This window comes from Puccinia triticina, chromosome 5A, assembly GCF_026914185.1.
Source record: "Puccinia triticina chromosome 5A, complete sequence".
NCBI classification, from domain to species: domain Eukaryota; kingdom Fungi; phylum Basidiomycota; class Pucciniomycetes; order Pucciniales; family Pucciniaceae; genus Puccinia; species Puccinia triticina.
In genome coordinates this window covers 1,762,673-1,785,894 of record NC_070562.1, presented here as the reverse complement: position 1 = coordinate 1,785,894, position 23,222 = coordinate 1,762,673, and the positions used below count along the sequence as shown (strand labels likewise).

Sequence of the window (23,222 nt, the reverse complement as noted above, 5' to 3'; positions counted from 1 at the left end):
CGTCGCGTCCTCCTCTCTTGTGATTTTTTCCGCAGATGATCGAGGCTTACTCCAAGGTCCCCCGGCCATTCGGAAGCGTTATCGCCACTGAGGTCTTCCGGACCGGCTTGATCGCCTCAGAGTACAATCCAATCATCACTATCCTCCCGCGTTTTGGGCCCCACAGACTTCTAACCTGTTCCGGTTGCGCCCCCCCTCTGTAGTACCGATTTCCGCCAATTTGTCCAGTATGGTAACCTCACCGGCCTGGACATGGCCATCATGCAAAACTCATATCTCTACCACACCAGCCAAGATATCCCCTCGAAAATCGAGCCAGGTGCGATTCAACACATGGGCGAAAACACGGTGGCATTGCTCAGACACCTCACCTCCGCCTCGGCCAACCTAACGGACATCAAGCCGGCCTCGACCACCGTCTTCTTCTCCGGATTGGGCGGCTTGATCTTCATCATGTATTCCAAAACCACCGCCTTGAGGCTCTACGCCACCTTATCCGTCGCCGCAATCACGCTGGTCACCCGGAACATCAAGTCTCGCCATTACTCGCTCTACTTCCTCGCCTTTCTGGCCACTGTGGGCTCCTTATTGGGCTTCATCATCGGCGCCAACTTGTTTGCATTCATCATCTCGGTCGTCCTCGACAAGCCGCTCACATGGTATCGCTACGAATCCTTCCCGATCCTACTCTTCGGCCCGCCCGCCCTGGGCGGCGGATTATTAGTGCAGTACCTCTTCTCGCGCTTTGCGCACCGCTCCAGCCTGCTCAAGCCTGGCGACGAGGATGTATTATCCCACGCGGCTCTCGCGGGACTCGTCGCTTTCAATGGCCTCGCCTCCGTCGTTGGCGCTTACCTGGATATCGGCACCGCGTATCTGCCAGCCGTCGGACTCACCTCTTTGTTCTTCTCGTTGATGCTCAATGACTTCGTCCTGGCCCCTTTAAGTGGCAAACGGGCTCATTTACATCTCCCTATGTATTTATTTGCCCTGGTAAGTTCCCTCACCAATACTGCGTCAAACGTTCTTCCCATCCATCTCACATTTCCTTTTTTCTGCGGTCTGCTCTTAGGTCCTGCCCGGATTCTTAGGCGTTGAGGGTCTGCTGGCCTTTCTTGACTTGTTCGTGCCGATGACTGGCAGGATGGGCCACGACGTGCACGTCGATTTTTTGATTGCCAGCCTAGTTAGTGCGGTTGGCTTTAACATAGTTTCGATCAGCTTACCACTAGCCCATCGATTCAGTCGACAAGCGCTCGCGCGCTTCCTCGTCTTCCTGCTCATGTTCTCGAGCCTGGTGGGTTTTTGGTTCACTCGACCCGACTGGAAGATCTTTGACGCCGACCACCCCAAGCGTCTGCCGATCCTGCACATGGAAAACTTGACTAGTAGCTCTCCTAGCTTCGATCTTCACATCGCCAGCATGGACCGCGCGCCCGGATTCGAAAGCCTGGTGAAACACTTGATTGATACCCTCTCGATCTCCGACGAATCGCCCATCTTGAGCTCGATCAATGATGACATTCCCGACTGGGATATCATTTACCCCGTTTCTCAATTCTTGAAATCTTACCAAGTACCTCTGAGCTTACTCAAACACCAAGCCATGGGAGTCGGGCAGGATGGAGGAGACCGATACGTCTCGCCCTGGACGGACAAATTCAAGATCACGAGTCTGTCGAGCAAACTAGATTTTATCAACCAACAGCGGACGATCGTGCTGGCGATCGATCACCCGGGGATAATCTGGACGGTGATTGCGTTTACGGCAGATGTGGTAGAATGGGATCTGCCCTCACGGCCATTGAGGGGCAAGCGGCGCCACCACATCAAGGAAGCGAGCGGGTTCGGGATCGACCGATGGACGCTGAACGTGACGATTGCACTGGACGAGAGGGAGTTCGAGAGTGCGGTAGAGAACGAGCAGATGGAGAAGGGCCAGCGGGCCCGTCCGTCGGCCGACGATACCCCCGCGCAAGCGTTCATGCGTGCGGGCAAACTGAAGATCGAGTTCAGCGGGATCGACCAGCTGGGCCTCTATCCCGCACGCTCCAAGCAGAGACAGCCCTCCCTCCCCCTACCCCCCGCTCACCCCTCCTCCGCAAACCTTTCCTCCCATCTCGGTTGGATCGGCAACGGTGACGGCGGCCCCGGCTTGCGGCTCTTTGACCAACTCTTCAAGCTGCTGCCTGATTGGGTCGACCCTTTCTTACTCAGCGCAGTCTCTAACACCGGATTCATTTGATTTTTTATTTACCTACCTCTGGTAGAGATCCTTGAGCCCTCCACACACACTTTTTTTAATTAATTCAAATAGAGCTTTCCTTCTTCTTTGCCTTCCACCCTCTTTCTTTATTCAGTTTATTTTTTTCTTTTTCCAAAAATGAAAATGGTCTGGAGACCGGCCACAAAGATTTCACGTTTTGTTTTTGTTTGTCTTCGTTGAAGGAGTACCCCATGTATCTAGATTCCGGCCTCCTGGCCGACCTTTGTCCGCGCATCTCTCCCGTCTTTCTATGGCAATGGACTGCAATTGAGGGCGGCTGTATGTGCTCGCCGTCCCGCTCTAGCCCTCAATCATCCAACAGGATTTCCAACCCTCGGAATCACATATTGCAGGGAGGCAGGAAAGATTGGTACACCTGTGGAACAACTTGTCTCCAGAAACTCATCCTTCTCTGATCATGTGGCACTTATCCCAAAGTGGTGTACATATGTACTTGCATGGATGCTCAGAAACATCAGTGGGCAGACAATACTTGCTGTCTATCTGATGTGCTTGAAGAATCATGTTAATGCATCTGAGCTGATTATTGGAAGAGAATGATATTGAATTTGGGTAACAAGGATCATCCCCCGTCCAGTCCCGAGCTACACAAACTGATTATTGGATGATCGAAGACACTGGAGGACATCCCGCCGAATTAGGACCATGGCATCGGATTGAGATTACGCATACAAAGCCTCCCAAGACCCTCCCAAGACCCTGGCACCTAGTACGTCCCTACCAATGGCGACGGGCTCGGAAGCCATTGTGGTTGTTCTGTACTGGTGGAAGGATAGCTTCACTACCCGTCGCCCTTGGCATCCCTGACTCAGAGTCAGACGCCACCGGGTGTGTGTCCTGGGGACGCTACAGCGTTGTTCTTTCGTCTCTTTCTGCTCGGCAACATGTATAAAGAGCTCGCCTTGATCATGAGCTTACCCCGCTCCAACACCTCTCTGAGCTACGTGCAGAATCATACATAGACAATTTTCCCCTTCTAATACTTCCAGCAAGAAACCCATCATCAACAACAGGTATGCACTTCCCCATCTGGCTCATATTTTTCGTGATGAGCATGATCCGCGAGCATCAAGCTGCCAAACAAGCTGGCATAACAGGTGATGACAAGCCATATACACCCTTCGATGAGGCATACCCTTTTCCAATCAGTGGTTGCGAAGACGAAGACGCAGAAATATTATTATGCGCGAAAAGCGTGAGCGCTGATGACCAATTGCGAACTAAGCAGGACACGTTGGGTAAGCCGCTTCAGCGCTTACCTTTTCATGTTTCTTCCTCTCGAGCGTCAAACTTTTCACTAACAATTCTCGATAATTATTTGTAGTGATCAAGGCACCTTTGATCTACGGCTACTCGAGACGTTATTGCAACAACTGCTACATCAACAATGAGCCCATCATCGCTGCCTATTGCTGCCCTAACACGCCGTATTTTTACCATACGGAGCTACCCGTATGCATCTCTCTGAACCGATCCTTCGACTTCTCTGACGACTGATTTCCCTGATTTGGTACCACACAGCCAGCAGGTGCTATATACCAATCCCAAATCGATGATCTGTGCCGGCCAGTCAAGTGGCGTTGGCCTAGGATGGATCCTCCGGGAGGCCCAGGATACTAGCTTAAACACAGCTTCGCCCGCACGCGCGAAGTGCAAGCGACTTCGGTCCCCGCAATAACGAGACGAGTTCACCCTCAGCTGGAAAAAACCCACTCTCCATCCGACACGTTCACCTCCCGAGATCGGTTCGAGAGCTGCTTCACCTCCTAGTAACGCCTCTAACGCAGAAATGGACACGAGACATGGGCTAGTCTACCCGCATGTCATGGATTATTATGTCAAATAAATGTCTTTTGTGAATATGCCAATTACACCAATCACCCCCACACATAAGTCCCACATAATTATCCTATTACTGATTTGCTGGTTATATAGTGTACATAACCAACAATCTATGCACCATTTCACCCATTTTTTTTTAGGTAGCCATTTGTTTATTGGTCAGGACAGAAGTTAACTTTCATTTTAAGAATGCTAAGCTATAATTTAGGCTTGAGCTAATTGTCTTACAATGAGCTTGTAGCTCAGATATAATTGCTTCAAGCACCAAATTGCAATCTTCCACCCCTAGCATTTTTTCTCAAGTACCACATTGCAAGCGTCCACGTTTGGGTATTCTTTTGCTCTTCTGGTAAATGTGGACTGTCTATGGCTTCTCTCCCTGGACTATTGCAGGGCAGCAGCAAGTGCTGTATCCTCCTGAGCTATAGCGTTGATCAAAAGCTCTGTTTTGAGTGGCCAAAATCCCATCCCACAATTGAAAAAAGGCAGAACATCTGAAGCCAGATTTTGGAGAGAGCAGATCATGTTTTGTGGTCCTGCCCGTGTGAGAGATAGGTCGATGTTCCTCTGGAGTCTGGGCGTGTGGGAGATGGAAGGCTTGATAATGGCGAGCTGCTGAATTGCAAGTGAGCTCTCCAGGTATGCCTAGATTCCCTGCAAAATCTGAGAAAATCTGGGTTTCCAGATCGAAGGGAAGTCTTTTATTGCAAGAATGGAGGACTTCCCGTCGCCTAAAAGGCTTGATTTAGAGGAGGCCACTAAACCTTGTTTGCTGGTGAAAACTCGATATCAATCAAATTTCACCAGCCAAGTAAGGTTTAGCCTGTCCCTCTAGATTAAGCAATTTAGCCGACGGGAAGTCCTCCAATTCAACTGGAGGAACTTCCCCCTGCAGAACCAGATCTGCAGCCAGAAAACCTTGATTTTTGCGGGGAAAGGCTGTCCCAGAGGCTGCAGATCTGGTTCTGCAGGGTCTGTAGAGCCCGACGGGAAGTCCTCCAATTCAACTATGTCAGTTTCCTGGGAGAATGGCCTTTGCCCAATCGATTTTTTGTATCCATTTTTTCATAATCCGGGGTCTTCGGGGCCCGGTTGCAGGGTATGTATTGGAGGGTATTGATTGAAGATCTCTTCCCGTTGAACGGCTGGTCAGACTTCGACGAGCCTCGGAGGGACCAGCTTTGTCGATCGGGATTCAGAGTCACTTCATGTCTTCAATTTATCGGCCCACCATCTTAGTTGAGTACATAAATAGTTTGGATCGCAGCCGTTTCTCCAGAAATTCCTTTGATTGGTCTTTGGAAGCTAATCAGCTTACTCCATTTTTCATGCGTACGACCGACGGTGTGCAACAAACTTTCGGACAACAAATGAACAGTTGACCGGCGGCTCCCGGGGGATCGGTCTTTCGTGCCTAGAAATTTTACTCAAGTCCCCGGCGCAAGCGAACGTGGTCTCGGTTTCCAGATCGCTTCCCCAAAGTATGTAGAGATATACTCCTAGTTTTTCTTCATTTTCTTCGCAGGCTACTAAGTTTCTGATGTGAAGGTGCAGCTGATGATTTTTTGTGCTACTTTTTGTCTACATCCAAGGGTTACAGGAATTACAGAAGGCGTATCCTCACAACCTGTTGGTCGTCCAAGGGGATGTAAAAAATGATGAAGATAACAAATTAGCCGTCGAATCTGCTGTCAAGACATTTGGATCTGTGGATGGTTAGTCTATCCTGCTATACTCAACCGGGTAAACTCACATGTGATGTTGGAAAACTGAAGTCATTCTCGGCGTCACATAATCTCGTCTACTTTTGTTTTCATCAAGGCTTGATATTGAATTCAGGGATCATTCATTTCGAGCGGATAGATCAGCACACGACGCTAGAATCTTGGCGAGAGGTTTTCGACGTCAACTTTTTCCCATTGGTTTCAATGCTCAAGCATTCCTTGGCCCACCTTCGGAACTCTAAAGGAAGAGTAGTCTTTATCAGCTCCACTGCTTCTGTGCTAGGTGTTTCATCGTAAGCCCATCCTAATAAACTCCTTTCTACTGCCTTCCGAAGCTTCCAGACCTGAAGGCCAGTTGATGATCCCGAGCTGAACCCCACCGTCCGTATGCTATGCCTCATCTACAGCTTAGGCAGCTGTTGAGTGCTCCATCCTCTTCCTTTACCCGAATCCGAGTGATATTTCCAAACGCAAGTACCCTTGTTAACCAATCGCTCTTGCCGAATGAATCCAGATGGTGCAAGCAAGGCCGCCATGAACTCCCTTTGTCGAACGCTCGCTGCTGAGGAACCCGAAATCACTTCCATCTCGCTGCGACCGGGCGTGACGGATACCGACATGCAAGAACAATTGAGGTCCAAAGGTAAGCCATAGCTGCTATTCTCCTTTTTTTGGCTCGCAAGAAAAATCACAATAGTTATCTACCCTGTCTACGTTTCTTCATCGAGCTGATCAATGCAACCTTTTCTTAACCACATTTCGCGAATTGGCACAATGATGAAGGCAAAGATTTGATGACCCCTGCTGTTTACCAAGACTGTTATGATTTGTTTGCATCTTCTAAACTCGTCAAGCCCGAAAAACCTGCAGAAGTGATCGCGAATCTTTCGATCAGAGCTGAGCAGAAGCTTACGGGAAGCTTTTTAGTTTGGGATGATGATGAATTGAAAAGCTATCGAAGCTCTTCCTGATTCCATCACCGCAGGTTTCAATGCTTGCAACAGTCGTAGACGGTAGGCTCAGGGACCCGTCAGCTTCCGCGATCCATGAAGTATCCAGTTATGTTACACCTCTAAGTTAAAAACATGTACATCTGTGTCTCCAGAAAAGCTCAGAATCAGGGGTTGGTGTAAATTGGCATGAATGACAACATGAATTCTTCTTCACCGACCTTGAGCACTGCTCATGTCACATTCTATGCCAATCTTACTCTTCCGTTGAAGTCTACCGAGTGGTTAAGGTGTGGAGTTTTCTGCACAGCCAAGGAAGAACAGAAGTATACAGTGGGCCGGCCTTGTCGACACATCATGTATTGCTCTGGCTCACAAGTGTATTGGTCGACCTGCCGACTCCAGGATCATTGGAGGTCCCGGTGGCACCGGCTGGAATGCTTGACTCGCCTCAGCCTCCAAGGTTATCTCCTTGTCCTCTTGTCTCTTTCTACTACATAGAGTATAAAGGACAGCCTCCCTATTGCGCCCTAAAGCGCTCGCCCCTACGATCCCACCCACAGGAGATCCAAACCACATATCACCTCACCGCTTAACGTGTGCATTTTTTTTCCTAATCCAATAGTTCCATCCAGAAACCCAACATCACGCCCTGTTATGCATTTCCCCATTTGGCTTGTCTTTTCCGTGATGAGTATGGTCCGCCAGAATCAAGCCGGAAAAATGGAAGGACCCTTTGCAATCGTTCCTTGCAAAGGCAATGATGTATTATTATGCGTGAGAGACAATTTTGCTAAATACGACCAATTGCCAGGAGACCAGGACATGAGGGGTAAGCCTTTTCTTTCTTTCTCCTTTCAGCGTTAGCCTTTTTGCTGATGAATTTCTACGATCCGTAGCGATAAGGGCGCCTTTGATCCCCGGACATCCTTCCCATCACTGCGATGATGTCAAAATCACCAATTCGGTCGCCACCGGGGCATATTGCTGCCCTAACAGAGTCCCTTGGAATGATGCACGCGATGTTGGTAGAGTTGCACACTTCGATCTGGTTTGGAACCCATCCTTCAACTTACCTGACCACTGATTTATCACATGCACCCCAGTTTTTTCTTGTATACAAGGCCGATTTGAAGAAAGAATGCCAGCCACGTCGGACAGAGTGGTTTCAGTCCCCAGGCCACAACTAAAAAATCGTCACCCCGCCCCTCAACCTTCCCGTATCGAAGCAACAAGTCCTTCATCCTTTAGCAACGCCGCTAACTCAGAAGCCGGCTCAAAGACATCGGCTCATGTCTGTAGTAATATAATCAAGAAATGTCTTCTGTGAATGGGATGCTTTGTGAATATGGCAACGATGTACCGCCATCACCCGCTTATAGTATCAACCCATTCACCAGTTGTATAGCCAACGAGCTACCATCTCACTCATATTATATTCGCCCCAATCTTGTGTTTTTGTAAAGTACCCATTTCACAATAAGCAGTCATGTATGTACCAAGTTTGAGCTTCAAATGTGCAAAGTTTTGCAGAAACGTCCCACCTCAGTTTGCTCCTTGATCTTCTTTTGAGAGTCTGCGGCTTGTCACCCCGTCATTCCACCGCAAGGCTGCAAGTGACTGGTCATTTGCCTTGAACCAAATAAATACAATACTTGATGCGCTGATTGGCCAAACCAAGCATTCGACACATCTTTGAAGATGCGTATGTGGTCACAGTGGAAGGGGAAACCGACAACCGCCACTGACGTTGTCAGGCTGTCATCAAAGATTTTTCATGTTGCGGCATACCGCTTCCCCATCTGGCTCATATTTTTTGTGATGAGCATGATCCGCCAGTATCAAGCTGCCAAACAAGCTGGCATAACAGGTGATGGCAAGCCATATACACCCTTCGATGAGGCATACCCTTTTCCAATCAGTGATTGCGAAGACGAAGACGCAAAAATATTATTATGCGCGAAAAGCGTGAGCGCTGATAACCAATTAAGAATTAGGGAGGACACGTTGGGTAAGCCGCTTCAGCGCTTAGCTTTTCATGTTTCTTCCTCTCGAGCGGCAAACTTTTCACTAACAATTTCCGATATCTATTTGTAGTGATCAAGGCACCTTCGATCTACGGCTACTGGAGACGTTATTGCAAGAAGTCTCGAGGGACTTTGTTAAGTTCGTGTCGCAACACATGATTCGTCACTAAATTCCCCACCGTGTGAGGCTCACAAGTGTATTAGTCGACCTGCCGACTCCAGGATCATTGGTCGTTCTGTACTCACCGGCCGTGGCATGACGCCTCAGGGTTCTCCCCTTGTCCTTTTGTCTCTTTCTACCAGGGTATGTAAAAGAACAGCCTTCCTTTGGCGCCCTATGGCGCCTGCCCCTACGATCTCCACCCACAGGAAATCCAACCCATCCAACACCTGACTGATTTACGTGTTCATAATTTTTTCTCCTATTCCAACAGTCCCATTCAGAAACCCAACATCAAGCACAGTTATGCATTTACCCATTTGGCTTTTCTTTTCCGTGACGAGCATGATCCACCAGAATCAAGCCGGAAAAATGGACGGGCCCTTTGCAATCATTCCTTGCAAAGGCGATGATGTATTATTATGCGTGAGACACAAGTATGGGATATATGACGAATTGGCAGGACACCAGGACATGAGGGGTAAGCCGCTTCGGCACTGATTTTTTTTCCTTTCTGCGTTAGCCATTTTGCTGATGAATTTCTACGATCCGTAGCGATAAAGGCGCCCTTGATCCCCGGACATCCTTCCCATCACTGCAATGAGGTCAAAATCACCAATTCGGTCGCCACCGGGGCATATTGTTGCCCTAACAGAGTCCCTTGGAAATTGAATGCTGCACGCGATGTTGGTAGAGTTGCACGGGATGTTGGTAGAGTTGCACACTTCGCTCTGGTCCGGAACCCATCCTTCGACCTACCTGCCACTGATTTATCACATGCACCCCAGTTTCTTCTTGTAAACAGCGCCGATTTGAAGAAAGAATGCCAGCCACGTCGGACAGAGTGGTTTCAGTCCCCAGGCCACAACTAAAAAATCGTCACCCCACCCCTCAACCTTCCCATATCGAAGCAACAAGTCCTTTATCCTTTAGCAACGCCGCTAACTCAGAAGCCGGCTCAAAGACATTGGCTCATATCTGTAGTAATATAATCAAGAAATGTCTTTTGTGAATGGGATGCTTTGTGAATATGGCAACTATATTGTACCGCCATCACCCGTTATAGTATTTATCAACCCATTTTCATAGTTGTATAGCCAACGAGCCACCATCTCACACATATCATATTCGCACCAATCTTGTGTTTTTGTATCAGTACCCATTTCAAAATAAGCAATCATTACCGAGTTTGAGCTTCAAATGCGCAACTTTTGCACAAGTCCCACCGCAGTTTGCTTCGTGATCTCCTCTTGAGATTCTGTGGCTTATCGCCCCGTCATTCCACTGCAAGGTTGCAAGTGACTGGTCATTTGCCTTGAACCAAATAAATACGATATTTGATGCGCTGATTGGCCAAACCAAGCATTCGACACATCTTTGAAGATGTGTATGTGGTCACAGTGGAGGGGGAAACCGACAACCGCCACTGACGTTGTCAGGCTGTCATCAAAGATTTTTCATGGCGGCATACCGAATTCAAGGTCAGCCGACTCTGGCCCTTCCAACGGGCTTGGAAACCCGTGTGGTTGTTCTGTACCATAGGATGGCTCCACTGGCAACCCGTCCATGCTTGTCTCTGGGGTTCTCTCCTGAGGCTGCAGCGTTGTTCTCTTGTCTCTTTTCGGTCATGGCGGCGGGGTATTAAAGCAGCCTGCCTTGATCGCTGGGTCCCGCTTGTTGATTCTTCCTTGCCAAAACATTGTTCCCGGCTCTGATTTACATTTCAATTCGTACAAATATTTTTAATAGTCCAATAATTCCGCCAAGAGACCCGCCCCACATCAGCAGCAGGCATGTACTTCCCCATCTGGCTTGTATTTTTCGTAATGAACATGGTCCGCCAGAATCAAGCCGAAATACTTTCGACAGACCCCTTTCCGATTAGGTTTTGCGAAGACGAAGTCAAGAATATCTTGCTATGCGTGAGAGCAGTGAATTTGAAAAAAGGCGACAAAGTAAACATCGACAAGGGCATGATAGGTACATAAGCCGCTTCAGCGCTTATCATTTTTCCTTCTCTTCTCGGCGTTAACCTTACCACTGATGATGATTCTCAACTATTCTTAGCGATGAAGGCCCCTGTAATCCCCCATCGCGAGCACCTTCGCAAGTACCGCTACTGCAACCTTGACGTCCCAATCACCATTGGTCAACCCACCGCGGCATATTGCTGCCCTAATATTGACCTTTTTGCAATAGATCAGGAGCTGCTCGTGAGCTTCACACTTCGGTCTGACTCGGAACCCATCCTTGAACTTATCTGACCACTTATTTTCCTGACTACATCCTTCCACCCAGACGCGTGCTGTATACAAAGCCGATCTCAAAGCCCACTGCAAGCAACACAGAATTGCCGTTTGAAGCAAACAATAAACAAACCATCATCCCACACCTTCAGCTTCCTGGATAGAAGTGAAAGCTTACATAGGCACCCTTCTGCAACACTTCAAGCGGAGAAGGCGAATCAAAGATGTCTGCTGTCAGCTTACCCATATATTAAATATGTATCGCAGTCTTAGATGTCTGTTGTGATTAGGATACTCCTTTTACCCCCAGATGTAATACCAGCCCATTCGCCCAGCACATAACCAACAAACCATGTATCATTTCACGCAAATCATATCCGTATCAATTTCGTGCTTTCATCTAAATATCCATTTAATAGTGAGAAATTTTGTACCGAGATTGAGCTCAAAATGAGAAGCTAATTAAGCAACTTGCAGAAGTTCCACGTCAGTTTGCCTCTTGACCTTCTCTCGAGAGTCCGCATCTTATCCATCGGCCATTCCACCGTGAGCTTGCAAGTGACTGGTCGTTTGGTTTGCCTCTCTGCAAGGCTTCTATGGAGCTAGACTTTCTGTGGATGTCCGAGTAGACAAAGATGGATATCGTTCAAGTCTTTCAGGTTGAGCTGCTTCCAGTCCGGGCAAATTGTTTAATATTCCCTCCACATTCACAGCGCTTGAGGCTCGGGAGACACGCCCAGGATTGATGCCTCCAATGAGGTACATAAAGTATCTAGAAGGAACCGATTCCAATTGCATGGCCTCTTTGGCCTTGATGATGATGGCGCCTGGATAGGGCAAACAACCACGGGACAGTACGACATCTCAACTAGTGATATGTAGTGTTATCGGCAGTCGGAATGTCAACGATTCAGGAAGCCCTCTTTCGGTATATTCGGCTTGGGTGATTGCTTGTGTATTTTGGACATGTGTATCGTTTCCGGCTTGATGACGACACGCCGCGAGTGGGGCCGGATGGGAATGGCGGCTGGCGCCGATGGTGTGAAAGTTGGACTGTCGGAAGACTCAGACGAAACCAGTCCGGACTCCCGGGACACCGCCCAGCTCGTTTAGCCATGTCTTCTGCAACTAAAAGACCGACATTCATAGTAAGTTTACTCTTCTTTCCTGCTATAAAGTGTTCCTCATCGATGTTGCTCTTCAAGGAAAGGCTGACATGCGATACATCTATCTGTATTAGTTAACAGGCGGCTCTCGCGGGATCGGCCTATCGTGTCTCAAGCTCTTGCTCAAACCACCTGTCGCTGCCAATGTCGTGTCGCTATCGAGATCGTTTCCCCCAGGTATGTAAACTATTGCACCTCAAACGGCCGCTTTTCTCTCCACATTCTCGTCAGTTAAAGTCATTGACAATGTAACGCGCCCCTTCACATGAAAAATTAATAGAATTGGAGGAGTTGAAGAAATCTCACGATCAAAGTCTCTTGGTCATTCAGGGAAATGTTGCCAAAGACGAAGACAACAAGTTAGCCGTTGAATCTGCAATCAAAACTTTCGGCTCGATTGAAGGTCAGTCGACAAGCTGAATACCGATATGCTGGATGCTTAATTTGTATTATTTTCTGCCCGCTGATACACCTCAAGGATTGATCTTAAATTCGGGGATTATAAAGTTTGAGCGAATCGACGATCCGATTTCAAACAATCAAGGCTCACTTGAATCATGGAAAGAAGTCTTCGATGTCAACTTTTTCTCTCTAGTCTCGATCTTGAAACATTCCTTGGTCCATCTAAGAAACTCGCACGGGAGAGTTGTCTTTGTCAGCTCGGGAGCTTCGGTCGGTGGAATTGCATCGTTAGTTCTTATTGATACTCCCTCCGTCTTTAGACGTATTTTGGAGTGTTATTAACTTGGATGTTGTTGCGGCTGTTTTTTTGCCTGGCTCTCAAAAAGTTGGGGAAGTTGTTGAGTAATATTTGACTCAGGATTCCTCACTTGGAAAAGTTGATCGTTCTCCCTGCCTCAGATAAGCTGACTTTGTCTTTACTTTCCTTCCGACTGATTATCTACCTCAAGACAATACCAGCAAAGCAGCGATGAATTCACTCTGTCGAACACTTGCCAGCGAAGAGCCTAAAATTACCTCGATCGCGCTGAGGCCGGGAGTTGTGGATACTGAAATGCAAGCCAAACTACGAAATGAAGGTAGTCACTCCGCGCCTTTCTCCCTGTTGTCTTAAATCAAACTAACAACCACTGGTTTCAATAAAAAAAAACAGCCAAAGAAGTGATGAACAGTCCCAACTACAAACACTTTCATGGTCTATACGAGAACTCGAAACTCGTCAAGCCGGAAGGGCCCGCCGAAGTGATTACGAACCTAGCGGTCCGTGCCGAGGAGAAACTGAATGGACAATTTCTCAGCTGGGATTCGGAAGAACTAGCAAGCTACCGCACCCAATCATAAAGATGATTTATCAACATTTCTGAATGGTTTTATCTACCTAGTTCTGCTCTCATATCCAAGGAGTCCTTGTAAAAGTACAATTGTTTAGATGGGCATGTTACATCAGCTTGAACGAGAGCACGATCGCACCATCCATTTGATTGGTTTTCGTTGTACCACTGCTTGCGACAAAGAGAAAGGCAATTCTACCCAACTAAGGACCCCAAGGGCTTCAGAAAACGCGGAGAAAATCTCTTATGCTACTTCTCTGCAGTGATTAGCTATGAATACCCATCGCGCATCGCCTCCAGAGGGAAATCACTCACCTAGAGGTCCAAGCTGTGATTCTGGTGGTGTCTCACAGTCAGGCTAACAATAATATCAAGACTGATATGACTTGTATGCATACACATCCAGTCTTTCCTGGGGAATTTAAGCCAGTGGAAATCTGACGACAGGTGTATGCAACGGTCTGAAGTGGATCCAAAGCAGGTTTGATTTGATACCCCAGATCAACGAGGGCGTGTGGTACATATTCGGCTCGCCTTCGTCATGCCACATTTCAAACGCTCTATCACATGTGCATATTTCTTGCGACTTGATATGGTACAGATCTTGATAATTGAGCAATTATGGAGTGTGGAGAATTCTGGATTGGAAACACAACGTCCAAAAGAGAACAAATCTCAAGAATCAAAGTAGAATATTGGGCTATAACTCGTTGGTTTGTTTGTTGTGTCCTTGGTAAAAAAAGTAATCGAGCGAATAATCAAGAAAATACTATTGAAGAAACCCCGTTTGCATCCTATTCGATCCGGGGAGATCCAACCATTTAATTCTTGGAGGGTAGGATTTCGACTGATACTGATGCTGACAGTACAAATACATTGGATATTTCAAGAAGAGATTTCGATCGTTCAAGCAAAGAATGAATCGGATTCCCAGAGGTTTGTCGGGGTATGTGTGGATCGTGTTGAAATAGATTTGAGCCAGATCTGGATATGGTTGTATACCGGTTAGGTTTGACGGACTGGTTTACGAAGATGAAGCGGGTTTGTCACGGCCGGGTTGGAAAGTACCGGCGCGTAGAGACCATTTACCGTAGGTGGGACTCTGGCGCTCCGGAGCAAAGGTCTTCGTCATCCCTCTCCCGCTCTCTAACTTGGTTAAATAGGCATCAAGTTTCTTGATTCGACTCATCGGTCTGGGCACACTGCTAGTCGCCGCTTCTGGCGTGGGTGGAGGTGCCTCCTTTTTGGATGCCATTTGCCAAAAACAAAACAGTTTCGACATGAGAATGATTTTTCGTATAATATAAAATTGAGTGATGGTGTAGAATGTCACCAAAAAACATACCTGAGCTTCGGCCTCAGCCGGTTCAGCAGCAGGTTCACTCGGGACTGGAGCTGAGGCTTGCTTGGCTAATTGAGCTGCATTATACACGTCCTCTGCCAGTCTCTTCTTCTCTTCTGATTGCTTCAGAGCGTTTTCGAACGCAAGCTGCAACGGAGAGAACATAATTTTGTCAATGGATATATGGTATGTAAATAGAACAAAACAAGATAGCAGAGAAGCTTATTATTCACTTTTCGGTAGGCTGGACGATGACAGGGACGAGCATGGGGCGAATGCTGTAGCAGTTCAGCATCAGGCACTTCGGCCTCTTCCTCCTCAAAGGCGGATAGTTGAGCTTTCAGTTTGGACAGTTTGGCAGACTTCTTGGCATCGAGCGCGGCTTCGTTGATCGAAGCGATCTGTTTGAGGATATCTTGCTTGGTTTTCTCTCGTTTCTTGAGCCATTGGTTGTAGGATTCCTGGAGTCGTTCATAGTCTCGTTGGGCTCGATGGAACATGATATGCGATGAATGGATCCCGACATTGCCTGAGGACATCGTTAATCCTTTTTTCTGCTGGGCGCTTCAAGAAGTTGGGGGGCTTGCGACGGGTGTGAAGGAGCTTGCCGTGGCGGGATTGCAGAGGAACGACTTGAGGCTGCCACAGTGCCAAGTGAGCTGTTTTGACAAAGGGCCGTCAGCTGTGTGATCGGAATATCCAATGACGTAATCAGTCTCACAGTTGCTGCTCGGCCATTCAATCTCAGATATCCGGAGGCCCGGACAAACATTTCATGAATATCGCTTACACATTCACCATTCAGCATCAGGGAAAGACCAGTTCCTCATCTCTGTTTGCAAGATGATTCATTGACCAAGTCTCAATTCAAAGCTCGATTTAGACACTGCTGAATATATACCTAACCTTGGCGTATTTCCATCATCGAAGTCTCCATAGCTCAGTGGTTTAGAGCGGCCGCCTGCAGTCAGCACAGCGGCAGGTCACGTGTTCAAATCACGTTGGGGACTTCAGTTTTTGCGCTCGACCCTTCTTACTCCGTTGTTGCAGATATTTCTACTCCAATATAATTCCATAAAAGGCAGTTTTTTTTCTTCTTTTTTCATTCTGGGCTGTCACCGTGGCACGGTGTTTGGAGTCACCTCACGAAGGAGCCTAAGATCCGATCATTGCATATCGCACTGAAGTTCGAAGGAAGATTGGTGGCCACTGGCATATGCCGGTCAACCAGCATCTCCAGGCTCAAAATTAACGTTGGTATTGCTTCTAAGGAGGGATGAACGATTTGGTAAAGCAAGAACGGGAGACATGGCTGGCTAGATTTTACATCCAGCAATGATGTTGAGGTCCTATGGAACATGCTCAATGGTTTACAAAATGAGGTCATATCGATTGCTTTGCGCTCGGCCTTCTTCTCGATGGGGAGCAGAAGGAGAGTCAAATTTGGCCCTGTGCATGGGGTAACATTGACAGTCATGAAGGCAGATGATTTCAGCAACTTAATCAAGGCAAGAGCGATAGGGATCAAACAGATCAGAAGAATCGAAACGTACTTTTCTCCCGCAGCAACTGAAGGGAAGGACTGGAATGCATCGGGGTGTTTAGGGAGTGGAGTCTCGCTAAAAATGAAGTCAAGAGAATTGGTAACAGAGATCGAATGAGTAATCCCAGCAAGTTCAAAAAGCAAGAACGGAAACAAAAAGAAAGAAAAATTGTAACACGCTTAAAGTAAGGATGCTTGAGGGCCTCATCAGCCGAGATCCGTTGGATTGGATCATAGGTTAGTAATTTGTTCATCAGATCGATTCCCGCTTCCGTCACATATCGAAACTTTTGCCTTAGGGTTGAATATGGTTGGATAGCATTCAAGTCGAACTTCAACGCATTCGGCAACAGTTTCAATCCAGGCCAAATTTCTTCGGTCGGTCGTCCCAAGATTTTGAAGATCTTTCCGATCTGGTCGATTTCGCCTGCGCCCGGAAAGAGTGGCTCGCGTAGGATAAGCTCAGCAAAAATGCATCCAATGCTCCACAAGTCGACGGCTGTCGTATACGATTCAGCTCCAAGTAATAACTCGGGTGCTCTGTACCATAGCGTGACTACTAGCTGAGTCATGTCTCCCATCGGCGGATCACCATAGGTCCTGGCAAGTCCAAAATCAGCCACCTTGATTTGACCTCGATTGTTCATGAGCAGATTGGACGTTTTCAGATCTCGGTGTATGATCCAGTTGTTATGACATAATGCCGTTGCAGACAAGAGTTGCAGCAAGATCGTCTTGACTTCAGAGGCGAGGAACGGGGACCGCATCGTACTCAGGAGAGTTTTGAGATCGTGTTCAATAAAATCCATGACGATAAAGATTCTGCCATTGTGCAACGAAGATAGTAGTGAGTTGCTGATCAGTAAGGCTGTGAAATATTGTCAAAATGCTACCGAATGCTCACTGTGTCAAAGTATCTCCAACAACGATCTCTCGAACGTGGACGATGTTTTCATGGCGGGCCATCATCAACGTATGAATTTCTCGAAGACTAGTGATCGGGAATCCGTTTTTCTCTTGATCCATCTTGATCTTTTTCAGGGCGACTATTTCGCCCGTTTCCTTGTCACGCGCCCTGAAGACTACGCCATAAGAGCCTTCTTCTATGTGATTGAGTCTAAAATGAAATGTATGAATTGGTTAACATCAGCAAAGTATAAAAGGAGGCTTGAGCGGCTTGGAATGGGCAGATGGAGCAAACCTTTCATAACAATAAACGGAACGACATCCTTGAATTGGAGGGTGAAGCTCACGGATCTGCTTAGATCGATTGAGTGGAGTGCTCTTCTTTGAAAGTGAGGCGCGGCCTAGAATTGAGATTCCGGTGTTCTTTGCTTCTTGTCCTCCATTCAAGTATGAAGGATTCAAATGTGAGGCATCAGAGCTCGTAGACTGGATAGGTGGGGGATTCTCAGAAGATGTGGTGTTGGACTGATTCTTTGATGGGGTTGTTTTGTAAGGTGATGCTGATCTAGAGACATTGACACCCGAAAGAGCTGCTTTACGCGACCGTTTGGAAGGTCTGGAAGAGGTTGCAGCTTTCTGGTGGGTTGGCGTCGAGTCATCATCCATATCGTCCCATTTCGATTTTTTAACTTGGGTGGCTGAGAATCAAATACGACCAGAACACAAATAGAACTATATCAATAACTTGAAAAGTGTGAACGCTTCGCCAGGATTGAATGGTACCAGTTACTTGGGCGAAAATGTATCGAACTCACCACTAGAAGTCATCAAGAAACGTCCTGGGGGATCTTTTGGCTGGATTTTCCTTTTCGCGTATGGTCGATGGACTTCGGCCTTCGGTCTGATTGTGAATCTGATTTTAGGGACCGGCGGCAGTGGTTCGGACTCGGGGCTCCCTCGGCCGCCGCTGTGGGGGTTGGCTTCGATCCGGGACATCAGGTTCGGGTAGCACGCTTCTCAGATCCGCATGCCTCACGTCCGGCTGCGGTGCCATGTATCCGCTGACTGCCGCGGGTGCCTGATTTATTTCTGTCATCAGTCTCAGGCATGAGAAACAGAACAAGTCCTACGTGCTGGCTCATGGCCTCTATGAGTCTAGGCTTGCCTCATCGATCCCGTCATTCTCCACTGTGGGTTTGTTTGGTGTTGTTGCTAACATTCCACCACCAGGGGGCTTTGCGGTTGTTCCCCCTATTTTCGATTACTGGCCAGTGGCAGTAGAGAAAAGACAGGTACTGGTTTTTGTTGTGTTTTTGCCATCAAGAAGTGGCTCAAACATGCAAGGAAATTGAGGTGTGTGGCTGGGCTTCTTGGCCATTGCATGCTCCATGAACCATTTTGGATGATTTTTTTGCGGCAATAGGGCCAAACAAAAATGGGGTGTTTTTGTCTACCTCTCTTGACAAAAAAACAGCATTGCTTCTGAAATTCCCTCCGGAGCTCTACGCGCAGGAGGGACTTGTGCAAGTTCTCTCCTATTTCTGGGCCTTTGCTCATATCAAACCAGTGCAATCCTGAAAACCAACAAACCATGATCCATGCAGTGGGTTAGCATAGCCTACCAGCAAGGTCCAAAAAATCTAACTACATAACTTATATAATTCTCAAGTAAGCAGTCTTTGATATCAGCACTAGTCTTAACAACATTCTAGACTACTTCATTACTCCCAACTAGCTTTTGTCCAATAATGTTAACGGCCACCAGTACAGCATCCAGAAGCTCTAACTATCAAGCTATTCATGTACTGAATGTAAGTTGTACTAGATTAGGGATATTGACTTTGGATAAAAAGGGAAAGCAATTTTGTTGCTGAACCTTTCTTAATTCTTGATCGAGTACATACTGCCAACACTGCAATAAAAGTTTGCTTGGTGCAACACTGATTTTTAGAATCAATTACTCAAAATCTGATGAATATGTTCCAATTGAACATAGCTTTAATCATTAAGCTCTCCCAACTTGCCCCTTTCCAGGTTGCACCTAGTGACATGTGGTTTTACCATAAACTATTGATTCATTCAACTGATCTCTTTCGCAGAAATGAAGAGTACGATCGGAAGGTTCTCGGCTCCTTGTCTTTGTGCTTTCCATTAATTTTTACGAGGAAGCCACCGTCCGACTCCCACGCCCGATCACTCCAATTGCTGCTCAGCTAAAGTGAATCACATCTGTCTACGATAATCACAAACCTTTTTTGAATTCCCTTCCTCGAGCTTCTATCGGCCAAAAATTCTGTTTGTGAAATAGAGGTCTTGCATTTCCTTATCATATTACGTAAGATTTATATATGCCAAAAGTACGTTGGTCGTCATGGAAATCCCCCGATAGCTCAGTTGGAAGAGCGCGAGACTGTAATGGATAAAACGAGTCGATCTTGAGGTCGCTGGTTCGATCCCGGCTCGGGGGATGCGTAGGGCCCCCGATAGCTCAGTTGGAAGAGCGCGAGACTGTAATGGGTAGATGTGTCATCTTGAGGTCGCTGGTTCGATCCCGGCTCGGGGGAGTGTCTTTTTGCCTGTCTTTCCATCTGCGGTCTATGCATAGAAAATGTATGTTGTACCTTGATTTCAATGATGACTGGAACTTGCTTTCTTCATGCTTGAGTTATTTTTCTGCTTCGGAGTGGTGTCCTCAAACTTCCAAATCCGATCTCAAATTGGTTTTGGTGTCAAGAAGCAAACACGCGGACAGAACCGGACGAGGGATGTGGAATGGAAACACGCAGTAGTTCAGAAAAATAAAAACAAATCATGTTCAGAACAGCCAGCTACCAATTGCTGGATTCTCGATAGAATTGGATGATCAATACTTATTTGTTTGCAAGATGCAAGTGACTACTCGCTCTCGCTGAATTCTGAATTTGAAATTCAGCTTATATGTACATTTTTGTTGTGAATTGGTACTTTAGGACAATGAAAGATGATGGAAATATATCCAAGCTGGATATTTCGGATGATGAGTTTATACAAAATTGTGGCAGAAGCTGTCCGTTTTATTTGAGTGATTAAAGGAATTCAACTTTAGCGAGTTTGATGATAGAAATAGTCCATAATCTGTTTAACAGCTGAGTGTTTGACATTAAGAACCGGATTAACGCGTCCCTGATAGACCAGAAGGATTTGATTGCTCAGCTCCGGAGGTAAATGTCCAAAAAAAAGTGCAAAAACTTACGATTTCATTTTCAGGGGGACCAACAACCAATTTTGCTTTCGGATCAAATTCCCATCCTAGGATCCTTGAATAAATACCCTCCATTCTCTTTGAAGCTTCTGATTCGCTCTCGTTGTTCCCAAGAGCACACTTGGAGAAGACAGGAAGTTGAAAAGTTTCGGTGATGTTTCTAATCTCCTTGGCGGAATATCTTGGCTTGTGCTGACCGACGGACAAGCCAGATAGTATATAATGAGTGTGATACATGTCAGGAGCCATTCCCGGCTTGTCTCTTAATCCACCTTTTGATCCTTTAGTAGTTGGCTCTTGTGAAGCAAGAAGAACATATTCTTGTAGGGCCTGTCGGTCGCACAAATCAGGAAATTCTTCGCCTTCAATGAAGCATGGCAAATATTACATTAGTTCAAGGCTAAGAGTGTGGATCATTTGTTCCTCGGAGAAACTGAAGGCTCACGTGAAGTGTCTGACATGAGCATCGCCTCAAGAAGAGGGAGCAGTCCACCGCACCACCAGATGTAACAGCCATCGACAAGCTTGTTGGTTCTACCACGGAATCCGCCCCCTTCGATTGGCGATGCCTGGGCTTGAGCGGCCCAGCGCAAGCAAGCTTCAACATCGAATTTATGCGTGTTAGGAAGGCTAGGGTATCCTTGAAGAAGGAAGTATGATGCTAAAGCACAAGAAGTGTAACCTCCGTGTGCTTCTCCCACAGGTGCACCCGTGTGGTTACCAGAATACGCTGGCGGCGTTTGGTCAGTATGATTCGAAATCGAAGTCGCTGCCATACCTCCTTCGTGGGTTTGACAGCTATTGATCGATCCACATGGCGGACTCGTTAGCGCTTGCCATCAGAAGACTCAGACAAAGAGAAGGACGCGCACTTGACCAAGTATTGCGGGAGATCCCTGACGAGCTCAGGCGTTAGTAAGTTGAGCATCGCGGCGACGGCCAGCGCCCCATAACAGCCCCTGTTCGTGAAGAGAATTTGGTTCGATCAGCACTTCGCATGATTCATGAAATATATGATTAGAAGCGATGGAGACAGCTTCTTACCGAACATCGATTTCACCCTCGTGCTGGACTGCAAAGCTTCCGTCGGAAACCTTCAGACTTAGCATCCAGTCGTATAATTTTTTTATGTCGACTTTAGACCAGGTATCATTGACAACATCTTGCTCAGCATCCTCAAGTAAGATCGCCAAGCAGCAGATACATGCGTAGGTTGCGGCGAGATGGGCTAGGTGACCTGGTCCAGGGGAACCGCTAAAGCCGCCATCAGGATGTTGGAATGACAATATTGTCTCAATTGCTCTATCCCTTTCCTCTGGCTTGATCTTAACATCCAACATAGATAGGGCACCCAAGACCCTAAGATCGCAGAGCACTGGGTTAGGTCTTGACAGGAACAAGAAAAGTTGAAGATACGAACCAATACATAATCCAAGTACGGCTGGCATCTAGTTGTATCCATCGATCGGGCAGGTTGAAGAGCTTTGAGTAAAGATAAGAAATGTGACTGGAGGAAGAAAGCTTAACCCTAAGAATATCCTCGTCGGATATTGAGATTGACGGAATACATAAATAATTAGTATCATTACGATTATGAATGAAAATGTCCGGTGTGCTTCGAAAAGAAAGATCGCGGAAACCTACGAATCAATGGATTGGCTTTCTTGATCCGGAGCAGTCGGATTCGCAAACGACTCTAGGTACTTGAAGATCTCTAACTCGGTCGACAGTTGCTTTTCCGAAGTAGCGGTTTTGACATTGTCGAATGGTGTTGGCAACAGTGGATATTGCGGCATGGTAAGGATGAGAAAAGTCGGTTGAACGCTGGGGAATTGCAAGGAGCGGGAAGATAAGAGCTATCAGACATTTCGCGGGAAAGATAAAGAAGAGCGGCCCTTCAAAGCCGCGTATAGTAGAAACGGAGTCTGTCTCTCGAAAGAGCGCCCTTTCAAAGACCGCGTATGGTAGGAACATCGAGAGGGAGTCTGCCTCTCGATTTCTACCATACGCGGCAGAGTCGGATTCGGGTTGACCCTGCACCATATCCCCGCGGGACCGTCCGGGATATGGTGCAGGGTCAACCATCCATGCAGGGATCGTCCCGAGCTCCATTCCGGCTTGCGTTTCCTCCTGGTACTCGTAGCGGGTTACTGGTCATTGGCTGTGCCGCAGTTACCCGCCGCGAGTGTGGGAAGGGAGGCGCATGGGGGAAGATAATGTGACAAAGACTCTGAATAACGTAGTGAATGCGGAGAATAAGCTCTGCAGCTTGTTCTCCGAGGACCATAGTATGGTCTACCGGTAGGTGAGTGTCACTAATTGTAACCTAAGTGGTTAGGTTACAAGAGCCACCCCCTCGCCTAGCCGCTAGACCCTACCTACAAGATCTGCACGAAGAAAAAGAAAAAAAATAGGAAAGAGAAAAAGGGAAGAGAACAGAAAACAATAAACACAAGAGAAGAGCAGAAAACAAAGCACAAAATTTTGTTTATAAGA

General features: G+C 47.1%; 10 protein-coding genes across 10 annotated transcripts; 7 read left to right on the top strand and 3 right to left on the bottom strand.

The window, feature by feature from the left end:
* Positions 1–35: 35 nt before the first annotated feature.
* On the top strand, positions 36–2,245 carry PtA15_5A208 (uncharacterized protein; the record flags this gene model as incomplete). The annotated part of the gene is made up of 3 exons (XM_053168944.1): positions 36–121; positions 204–993; positions 1,073–2,245. 3 exons carry the CDS (start codon positions 36–38, stop codon positions 2,243–2,245), a joined length of 2,049 nt encoding a protein of 682 aa, XP_053020190.1.
* Positions 2,246–3,335: 1,090 nt separating this feature from the next.
* Positions 3,336–3,784, top strand: PtA15_5A207 (uncharacterized protein; the record flags this gene model as incomplete). The annotated part of the gene is made up of 2 exons (XM_053168943.1): positions 3,336–3,525; positions 3,612–3,784. 2 exons carry the CDS (start codon positions 3,336–3,338, stop codon positions 3,782–3,784), a joined length of 363 nt encoding a protein of 120 aa, XP_053020189.1.
* A 1,553-nt stretch (positions 3,785–5,337) lies between these two features.
* On the top strand, positions 5,338–6,824 carry PtA15_5A206 (uncharacterized protein; the record flags this gene model as incomplete). The annotated part of the gene is made up of 7 exons (XM_053168942.1): positions 5,338–5,367; positions 5,508–5,610; positions 5,722–5,844; positions 5,951–6,146; positions 6,261–6,271; positions 6,368–6,496; positions 6,637–6,824. The coding sequence occupies 7 exons, from the start codon at positions 5,338–5,340 to the stop codon at positions 6,822–6,824; spliced, it is 780 nt and encodes a 259-aa protein (XP_053020188.1).
* A 702-nt stretch (positions 6,825–7,526) lies between these two features.
* On the top strand, positions 7,527–7,890 carry PtA15_5A205 (uncharacterized protein; the record flags this gene model as incomplete). Its single annotated transcript, XM_053168941.1, has 2 exons — positions 7,527–7,635; positions 7,703–7,890. The coding sequence occupies 2 exons, from the start codon at positions 7,527–7,529 to the stop codon at positions 7,888–7,890; spliced, it is 297 nt and encodes a 98-aa protein (XP_053020187.1).
* Positions 7,891–9,296: 1,406 nt separating this feature from the next.
* On the top strand, positions 9,297–9,862 carry PtA15_5A204 (uncharacterized protein; the record flags this gene model as incomplete). Its single annotated transcript, XM_053168940.1, has 2 exons — positions 9,297–9,471; positions 9,546–9,862. 2 exons carry the CDS (start codon positions 9,297–9,299, stop codon positions 9,860–9,862), a joined length of 492 nt encoding a protein of 163 aa, XP_053020186.1.
* A 921-nt stretch (positions 9,863–10,783) lies between these two features.
* PtA15_5A203 (uncharacterized protein) lies at positions 10,784–11,351 on the top strand (the record flags this gene model as incomplete). The annotated part of the gene is made up of 3 exons (XM_053168939.1): positions 10,784–10,970; positions 11,058–11,203; positions 11,289–11,351. 3 exons carry the CDS (start codon positions 10,784–10,786, stop codon positions 11,349–11,351), a joined length of 396 nt encoding a protein of 131 aa, XP_053020185.1.
* A 1,000-nt stretch (positions 11,352–12,351) lies between these two features.
* Positions 12,352–13,704, top strand: PtA15_5A202 (uncharacterized protein; the record flags this gene model as incomplete). Its single annotated transcript, XM_053168938.1, has 7 exons — positions 12,352–12,384; positions 12,477–12,579; positions 12,683–12,805; positions 12,881–13,091; positions 13,191–13,201; positions 13,314–13,442; positions 13,517–13,704. The coding sequence occupies 7 exons, from the start codon at positions 12,352–12,354 to the stop codon at positions 13,702–13,704; spliced, it is 798 nt and encodes a 265-aa protein (XP_053020184.1).
* A 1,014-nt stretch (positions 13,705–14,718) lies between these two features.
* PtA15_5A201 (uncharacterized protein) lies at positions 14,719–15,575 on the bottom strand (the record flags this gene model as incomplete). The annotated part of the gene is made up of 3 exons (XM_053168937.1): positions 14,719–14,934; positions 15,040–15,183; positions 15,270–15,575. The coding sequence occupies 3 exons, from the start codon at positions 15,573–15,575 to the stop codon at positions 14,719–14,721; spliced, it is 666 nt and encodes a 221-aa protein (XP_053020183.1).
* An 831-nt stretch (positions 15,576–16,406) lies between these two features.
* Positions 16,407–18,481, bottom strand: PtA15_5A200 (uncharacterized protein; the record flags this gene model as incomplete). Its single annotated transcript, XM_053168936.1, has 6 exons — positions 16,407–16,485; positions 16,590–16,655; positions 16,760–17,401; positions 17,484–17,696; positions 17,781–18,183; positions 18,301–18,481. 6 exons carry the CDS (start codon positions 18,479–18,481, stop codon positions 16,407–16,409), a joined length of 1,584 nt encoding a protein of 527 aa, XP_053020182.1.
* A 2,085-nt stretch (positions 18,482–20,566) lies between these two features.
* Positions 20,567–22,522, bottom strand: PtA15_5A199 (uncharacterized protein; the record flags this gene model as incomplete). The annotated part of the gene is made up of 7 exons (XM_053168933.1): positions 20,567–20,647; positions 20,718–21,088; positions 21,172–21,524; positions 21,599–21,685; positions 21,771–22,085; positions 22,147–22,254; positions 22,371–22,522. The coding sequence occupies 7 exons, from the start codon at positions 22,520–22,522 to the stop codon at positions 20,567–20,569; spliced, it is 1,467 nt and encodes a 488-aa protein (XP_053020181.1).
* Positions 22,523–23,222: the final 700 nt, after the last annotated feature.